This window comes from Populus nigra, chromosome 6 (assembly GCF_951802175.1).
Source record: "Populus nigra chromosome 6, ddPopNigr1.1, whole genome shotgun sequence".
Taxonomy (NCBI): domain Eukaryota; kingdom Viridiplantae; phylum Streptophyta; class Magnoliopsida; order Malpighiales; family Salicaceae; genus Populus; species Populus nigra.
In genome coordinates, this window is record NC_084857.1 from 14,019,132 (window position 1) to 14,027,879 (window position 8,748).

The 8,748-nt window shown below is 34.9% G+C and overlaps 1 protein-coding gene across 1 annotated transcript; it reads left to right on the forward strand.

Moving 5' to 3' along the window:
* The first annotated feature begins 7,328 nt into the window (after nucleotides 1–7,328).
* Nucleotides 7,329–8,305, forward strand: LOC133697297 (vinorine synthase-like). The gene is made up of 2 exons (XM_062119775.1): nucleotides 7,329–8,081; nucleotides 8,198–8,305. The coding sequence occupies exons 1-2, from the start codon at nucleotides 7,329–7,331 to the stop codon at nucleotides 8,303–8,305; spliced, it is 861 nt and encodes a 286-aa protein (XP_061975759.1).
* Nucleotides 8,306–8,748: the final 443 nt, after the last annotated feature.

Below are 8,748 nucleotides of genomic sequence, written 5' to 3' on the forward strand. Positions count from 1 at the left end.
TACTGATGCCAAATCTTGGCCTTTGATTCGACCTAAAAGGATCCTAACCGTTGGTTCAAAGTTGATGTCAAGGATTGGAAAAGTTGGCAACTAAAGGCTGATCATAGTAGCCACTTTGGAGTGCTGCTGTAGTGGCTGTAGGGCAAGTTGGCCGACAAGATCTATTCTAAGGTGTAGTACAATGTTAGGCTATCATGGTAGCGTATTGTCTGGTTTGGTTGAGAGATGAAACATTAAATGCCCCTGAAAAGTAGCCACTCGATCAGCTTTTTCGGGTAAGAAGTTAGGGGACAATGAGCAGTAACCAGATGACCTGTCATCTGATCCTGTTTTTTTTTTTTTGACAAAATAACATCGTTTTTCAGTCTTAGGGTTTTAAATTCAGGGATTTGATCAAAGTTCAATTTGATGATTCGACATCTAATTTTTTTTTAATTACTCCCTTAATTGGCTTCAAACGTTTAATTTTATACAGTTTTGCCCCTAACAAACTTCAACATCGCCCCAGCATTCCGGTGTGTTTTTTATTTTGATCTTTGGTGTTGGATTTATGCAATTTGACCCTCAATTGACCATTAAACTTTTATTTCTCTTCAATGTCACCCCTGATTTCAATCAATTGAGTCTTCATAGTTCGACGCCTTTTGAAAAATTATCATTGGTTGTGAATTTCTTCAATCTAGCCCGTAATTGACCCAAAACTTTTGATTTTCTTGCAATTTTACCCTTGATTTGCATCAATTGACTGGATAAAAATTAAATTTGGTCTCCTAAAATTCCAACCTTCTTAATTAAGCCCAAATTAGGCTCCCAAACTTAAATTGTCATGAATTAAGCCCCTAATAAAATTAATTTGACTAATTTAAAGTTTAATTAAGTCCTTGCACCTAATTAAATCTTTTAATTGGACCCAAATTAATTCTTTAACATAATTAAACTTTTAATTTTGTTCATTATTAAATCAAATCGGCCTATTAAAAACCTAATCATATCATTTGACTTAATTTTTATACAAATTCGTCCAATAAGCATTTAATTTGACATTGAATCTGCATTGTCTCTTCAGTCTTAGGTATAATAGGGTACAATTAAGCTCTTAATTCATCCAAAATTGAAGCTTGACCTTCCTCTATATTTGAAGTCCTTTCAGCTTGCTTTTACCCAAAGGTCAGTCTTCTTGCTATTATTATTTTATTATTTTATTTTTATTTTGGAAAGAAAAAAGGGTAAAATTCAATGGGTACCCAAATATAGGTTATGACAGTTGCCCCTCTCTTTACAATGTTTATGAGAAAGTTTCGTAAGAGACTTTAGATAATAAACTTTGTAAAGAAAAAAATGGAATGAGTGATAATAGACTCACTAGATGAAGAAATGGTCAATCCTTCTGAATGTGTTTGAAGTGAGGGTTAAAAAACGCATTCAAAGGAAAGAAAAAGAGATAGGGCTAGAAAGTGCACTATCTAGGATGAGGGCACAAAGACGCACTCAAGAAGAGATGAAAAATAGAGATAGGGCTAGAAAGTGCACTACCTGAATAACTGAGGGCTCAAAGACGCACTCAAGAAAAAAGATAGGGTTAGAAAAAGTACTATCTAAGAGATAAGGGTTAGAATGTGCACCCAGTAAGAGATTGGGTTTGTAAAGAAAAAGATGATCTTTCAAAAACTGAAAGATTTTTTGGAGTAGTATAGTTGTACCATGCAACGTGCCTAAAGATTTTTGAAATGGTCAAATTTTCATAGGTGACTTGTCCAAGTGAAGAATATAAGGATTTTTCCAAATGGTCTCATTGTAATGGATGACTTGCTCAGGTGAAAAAATACAAAGATTTTTCAAAATGGTCTCAATGTAATGGGCAACCTATCCAAGTTGAAAAATATAAAGGTTTTTCAAAATGGTCTCATTGTAATAGGCAACCTGCCCAGGTGAAGAATATAAATGTTTTTCAAATGGTCTTATTGTAATAGGCGACCTACCCAAGTGAAAAATGCAAGACTTTTCAAAGTGGTCTCATTGTAATGAATAACCTATCCAGGTGGAAAAATATTAAGATTTTTCAAAGTGATCTCATTGTATTGGGTGATCTGCCCATGTGAAAGATGCCAAGATTTTTCAAAATGATCTCATTGTTATGAGCGACCTGCCGAGGAAAAATATGCAATGATTTTTTAAAGTGGTCTCATTGTAATGACGGCCTGCCCAAATAAAAAAATATAAATTTTTTTCAAAATGGTCTCATTGTAATGGGTGACCTATCCAGGTGAAAGATTCAAAGATTTTTCAAAATGATTTCATTATAATGAACAACTTGCCCAGGTGGAAAAGTGCAAGATTTTCAAAGAGGTCTCATTGTAACGGGCAACTTGCCCAGGTGGAAAAATATGAAGATTTTTCAAAGTGGTTCATTGTAATGGACGACTTGTCGAGGTAAAAATACAACTTACCTGGAGAAAGGATTTATCTAGAGATGCTTTAAAGAAACGACAAGATAAAGCTTGAGGCACACTATTTAAGAGATGAGAACTTAAAAAAGCACTCACGGGGAAAAATGATAGGGCTTCAAGACGCACTATCTGAGAGATGAAGTCTCAAAGACGTGCTCAAAATAAAAAGATCGGGTCTGAAGGTGCACTATTTAAGAGATGAGAGTTTAAAGGCACACTCAATAAGAGATGGGATATAGAGATAGGCTAGAAAATACACTATCAGAGGGACGAGGGCTAAAAGGCTCACTCAAAGGAAGAGAGATAGAGATGGGACTAAAAAGCGCACTATCTGAGAAGCAAGGGGTAGAAAGCGCACTCCGAAGGAAAATAGAGATAAGGCTATGAAGCGTACTATCTAGGATGTAAAGGCTCAAAGATGCTTTTAAAAGGACTAGACATAGGGCTAGAAAGTGCACTATTTGAAATGACTAAGGACTCAAAGGTATATTTTAAAAGATAGGACTGGTAAAATATAAACCCATTAAGGATTCTTTTTCTTAGATTCTTAACAATCACCCAATTGCAATGTATATTTACTTGAGAAATATAGGTCTTCCTTTCTTCATGAACTGCCTCTTTCTGAAGTTAGATCTCTATTAACTAGTTTTAGTGGCTTCTTGTTTTTTGCTTACTCGAGTCATCGCTTGTGATCTTGATTTCTAGAAATAATAAATCATTAAACTGTATCTATATTTCCCCCTACTTAAAGACCTTTATATTCAATTTTGTTCAACATCCTCTGCCTTCTCAGAAAAGGAATCTCAGAGTCAGTCCTATTATGTTCATTGGATTGCTCCAGCCTAATCATATCCTCAAATGCCTAATCATATCCTCAAATTTTCTGGGCTTTGAGTTTCTTTTTTTAGGCATAAAGTTGTGTGAAAGAAGATTTGATTATTTATAAGGAATGCTTTTTTAAAAAAAATTTGGAACTTTAAATATTTACACAACATTGTAATTAAACATGAATCATAACAAAAACAAAACAAAAATCATTAAAATCCTAAAATAGACCTTTTAGAGGCTGGAGATAGCTTGAGGAGACTGCTACATGGTGCTGGAAATGGAGAAACAGTGGCGGCGTCTGGGTTCCACGCGCCACTGTCACTGTCAGCGTGTGGTTACACGCATCACTGTTGGTGAACTGGAAAACAAGGTGGATTTAAAGCGGCTTCTTCTTCTCTTCCTTCTTGTGCTTGTGGTGGCTCTCACCATGACCTGCAACTAAAAGAAATCACACAGGCAGTTACTTTGTCTTTTTTAGATATGTTTCTTTCTCTGCTGAAAATAATGGTCACGGTTAAAATTAAGGGAGGGAGTGGCTGCTATTTGAGCTCGCGGGTTGCTGGAGGGAAAGATGGCGAATTGTTATTGTTAAGGGTTAGTGACTAACATCTATTGTTGCTGTGGGGTTCAGTTTTGGCAGTTATTAATGGTGCTTGTATGGCATAGTGGAAATCGTAAAGAAGAAGAAGCTATTATGTCTCGACCACCGTGGGGATGGGGACTTGATGGCGTTGGTCGTGGGTGAGTTGCGGTCAAAAGTGGATGGCTAGATCGATTGTTTTTTATGTTGTTGGACAGTGGAGAAGAAACAGAGGCATCGCATGTGGGGGCTGATGATGTTGTCGTAGTCATCCGTGGTTGGTGTTGTTGAAGTCGAAGAGACTATTGATTGCTATACATGGTAGATGCTTTTGTTGTATCTCTTAGTGGAAAATGGGTGCTGCTCATAGTGGTTGGTTCCAATAGTGGTAGCGAGTTGGAGGAAGGGGAAGCTGTAAAAGGTGTTGGCAATGATGGCCAGTGATGGGTCAGACGGTGATATGAGAATGTTGATTTACTTTGATTAGTGCTACTACAAAAATAAAAGCAGCTAGGTTTGGTTCTTTTACGGTGAGAAATGAGGGGAGGTTGACTTGTTATTGAGCTTACAATGGTATATGTTGGTTTTTCAGGTCTGCTGGAGTGAAGAGGGAGAGCTTTGTAGAGTTTTTTTTTTTAGTTTTTTTTGTAATGGACACCCCCCCCCCCCCCCCTTGTGTGAGTTAAACACCCTTATATCAGTTATCTTTTTTTTCAATTGCTTGGTGCAACCTAAATTCACATTTGTTTTCTTCCTTTGGGTATCTTTGTCCAAATTTTTTTTTGTATTTTAGTTTTAAAAAAAGAGACAATATTAACGCTAACTCAAATGAGAAAAATCAACAATTTTAAAAATGACATCTTAAATGCGAACGCGTTGTAAAGAAATTTAAAATTTAAATTATTTTGATATGACGCTAAAAATGCTGAAAATAACATAAACACATCAAGAATATATTTTTGATTTTTTGTATGTTGAAAGTATTTAGAAAAACAAGGGGTCAAAAATTGGGCTATAACAATATAGTTATTTAAAAAAAAACATGTTATTAAATTTTAGAAACTCCATGGGCATGTGGAAGGGTTTAGCAATTTTAACTTTTCTTTTTAATTTTTTTTTAAATTCATTTTTCTTATTTTATAATTCAATATTGAGCTAATTAAGAATTGAGTTTCATAATTTTTTTTGTTTTGTTTTTTATGAAGTTATCATAGTCTTTAAAAAATTTTCAGTATTGGTTTGATGCTTGATTTTACAATAGTTTATTTTTGTTTTCATATAGTTAAATAAAAAATAATTTTGAAAAAAAACAAGCTATTAATGCCAATGGAGTCCATTACCCGGTTTATGGGTTTGACATGTTGACCTGGGTTACTCGGTTTATGGGTTTAGTGAGTTTATCCATCAAACCTCTGATATGTTTTTTTTTAGTTTATGGCCCTTTGATTTTTCTAATTATTTTTTTAATTTCTTTCTTCTTCAATATTAAATTGGTTGAGAAATGAAACTTATGGTTTATTTTATTTTTTACTTTCTATAAGGTTATCATGACCATAGTTTTGAAACCCGACTCGACGGGTCGGCTTGGGACCCGGCTGACCCGGGGTTGGAACCGGGCCGGGTTTAGGAAAAAAATTAGAAAAGTGAAAAACCCAGCTGCCCCGGCAAGACCCGGTGTCAACCCGTTGACTATTTATTTTTTTAACCAAAACGACGTCGTTTTGATTTATATATATAAAAAAGAGTTGACTTGGTGACCGGTCAAAACCTGGTGACCCAGGCAAAACCACTAACCTAGGCCTTGATTCGGGTCGACCACTGGGCCAGTTTTAAAAACTATGATCATGACCTTAAATAAACATCTTTTTAGGATTGGTGCTCGATTTTGCAAACATATAATTTTATCAAAAAATTAAACAAAAATAATTTACAAAAACAATAAAGTTATTAAACTCATTGAAATCCATGACCCAGGTCGCAGGGTGACCGAGGTTGATCCAATTTGATATTGTCTCAATATGAAAAAAAATTATCGTTTTAATTTTAAAAAAAAATATGTCATGTTTTTACTGGTCTTGCAAGTTATCTTTGGACCCATTAAATTGAATGATTTACTTTGAATCAACTCCCACGCAGTTTAATTTGAAACTAAAGTTGGGCAAGAAGCCGAGTTGATAAGTTTCAAGATCAAGTCGCTTGAATAAATTTAATGATACTGTCAAAAATTATCTATACTTTTCATATTTTTTTAGTTTGGAAAAAGATAGTCCAACTCGTAGCGAAGCGTGAGCGAATGTATTAGTGATATATTCAAACAAGACAAAAGAAGAATAAAGAAGAATAATTTTATCAAAAAATTAAACAAAAATAATTTAGAAAAACAACAAAGTTATTAAACTCATTGAAATTCATGACCCAGGTCGCAGGGTGACCGAGGTTGATCCAATTTGATATCGTCTCAGTATAAAAAAAATTATCGTTTTAATTTTTTTTTAAAGATATGTCATGTTTTTATTGGTCATGCTAGCTTTGGACCTATGAAATTGAATGATTTACTTTGAATCAACTCCTACGCAGTTTAATTTGAAACTAAAGTTGGGCAAGAAGCCGAGTTGACAAGTTTCAAGATCAAGTCGCTTGAATAAATTTAATAATACTGCCAAAAAATATCTATACTTTTCATATTTTTTTAGTTTAGAAAAAGATAGTCCAACCCGTAGTGAAGCGTGAGCGAATGTATTAGTGATATATTGAAACAAGACAAAAGACGAAGAAAGAAGAATAATTTTATCAAAAAATTAAACAAAAATAATTTAGAAAAACAACAAAGTTATTAAACTCATTGAAATTCATGACCCAGGTCATAGGGTGACCGAGGTTAATCCAATTTGATATCGTCTCAATATATAAAAAAATTATTGTTTTAATTTTAAAAAAAATATATGTCATGTTTTTACTGATCATGCAAGTTATCTTTTGACCCATTAAATTGTATGATTTACTTTGAAACAACTCCTACGCAGTTTAATTTGAAACTAAAGTTAGGCAAAAAGCCGAGTTGATAAATTTCAAAATTAAGTTGCTTGATTAAATTTAATGATACTACTAAAAAATTATTTATACTTCTAATATTTTTGTAGTTTAAAAAAAAATAGATCAACTTGTAACAAAGCGTGAACAAATGTATTAGTGATATATTAAAACAAGACAAAAAGAATAATTATAGTACATTTCATGACATCGTGTGATGAAGAATGTGAGGAAAACTAGAGTTTTCAATCCATAAAATTACAACCTGTCAGGGAAATAAATAAAATTTTATGATATTTCATAAAAAATTTAGATTAATTTTTTAAAAAAAATAAACCGATCATCTATATTTATACTAGTTTTAGATCCAGAATCACTATAGAAAAGAATTCATAATAAAAATTTACTTAACTAATACATTTCATCTAGCAGGATTATCCATCATGTCGGTGCTACTGAGAATCGAGATCATGCAGAGAGAAACCATCAAACCATCCTCTCCAACGCCCCTTCACTTAAGAAGTCTCAAGCTCTCTCTTCTGGACCAGTTCATGCCAGTAGTTCACATTCCACTGCTGCTATTTTACCCCAGGAATGGAAACGACACAGATCACCTTGCCAAAGCCACGGAAAGGTCACTGCTACTAAAGACCTCACTGTCTGAAGCCTTGACTCATTTTTATCCATTCGCAGGCAGACTCAAAGACAATTCGTCCATTGAATGTGATGACCATGGGGCTGAATATATCGAGGCTCGAATCCATTGTATTCTCTCTGATATTCTCAAAAGGCTTGATACTGAAGTGCTAAAACAAATCCTGCCTGCAGCTATAAGTGAACCAGCCACGGCCAGGGATAGTCAATTAATTGTCCAAGCTAGTTTCTTTGATTGTGGTGGCTTGGCAATTGGCGTGAATCTTTCTCACAAGGTTGCAGATGCAGCCACGCTAACATCATTCATCAAGTGCTGGGCTGCAACCGCTCGCAGGTCGAGTACTGAGGTGGTGATCAGCCCAGTGTTTATGGGTGCTTCTATTTTCCCACAAATGGATTTACCAATCTCAATGCTTCCAGTACTAGATTTGATTCAAGGAGAGTCTGTCATGAAAAGGTTTGTGTTTGAAGCTCCCAAAATTACTGCTCTCAAAGCGAAAGCCATCAGTGCAAGCGTGCCAGATCCAACACGGGTGGAATCTGTAACAGCGTTGTAGGGACAGCCGAAGCTGTCAGTGGTACTGAAACTGCTTGTGTTATTAGGGCTGCTGGAGCTACTGTACTAGGTATAGACTCGATCACGGCTTTAACTATCTAGGCAATTAAGACGGGGTCCGTAACAAGAGTAGGGGCTACTGCCGGTGCTGCTGATGCTGCTCTCTGTTCTTGCGGTCCAGCTCTCTCAGGTGGTAAATTCCCAGCTTGAATAGAACCAACCCCAGCCTGGAGTCTAGATGACTCCTCAACACTTGGCTATTAAGATGTTGACAGTATAAGCGAAGCAGTGTCCTTTAAAGGATCCTCCCGCTGCCTATCAGCAAATCTCGTATCCTGATCTCTCCCCCTCACTAAAAAGGGATTAGTAGCCACACATTTTCTCGTCTGTACTATCCTGAAATAATCTAACAATCATAAGGTTTTTATTTCAATATCCTAAACCCTAGAGGCTCTAATATCAAAATGTAACATTTTTATTTTTGAAACCAATACATTAATCATAAAAAATAAAACATGATAAATTTTTTTTACTTTATTTTCTTTGTTGAACTCATATAAAATTTATTAAAATTTCTATCGAAATTTTGGCAGAGTCTCCACTATACCGGAAGGTCAAAGTTATCGACAAATCATTTATACACATCTTGTATT

What these genes read in the sequence shown, in the direction of transcription:
- LOC133697297 (XM_062119775.1), top strand. Translation starts at nt 7,329, where the DNA reads ATGTCGGTGCTACTGAGAATCGAGATCATGCAGAGAGAAACCATCAAA. An exon ending in ATCCAACACGGGTGGAATCT is followed by an intron (nt 8,082 to 8,197) that starts GTAACAGCGTTG and finishes TTAACTATCTAG; the next exon opens with GCAATTAAGACGGGGTCCGT.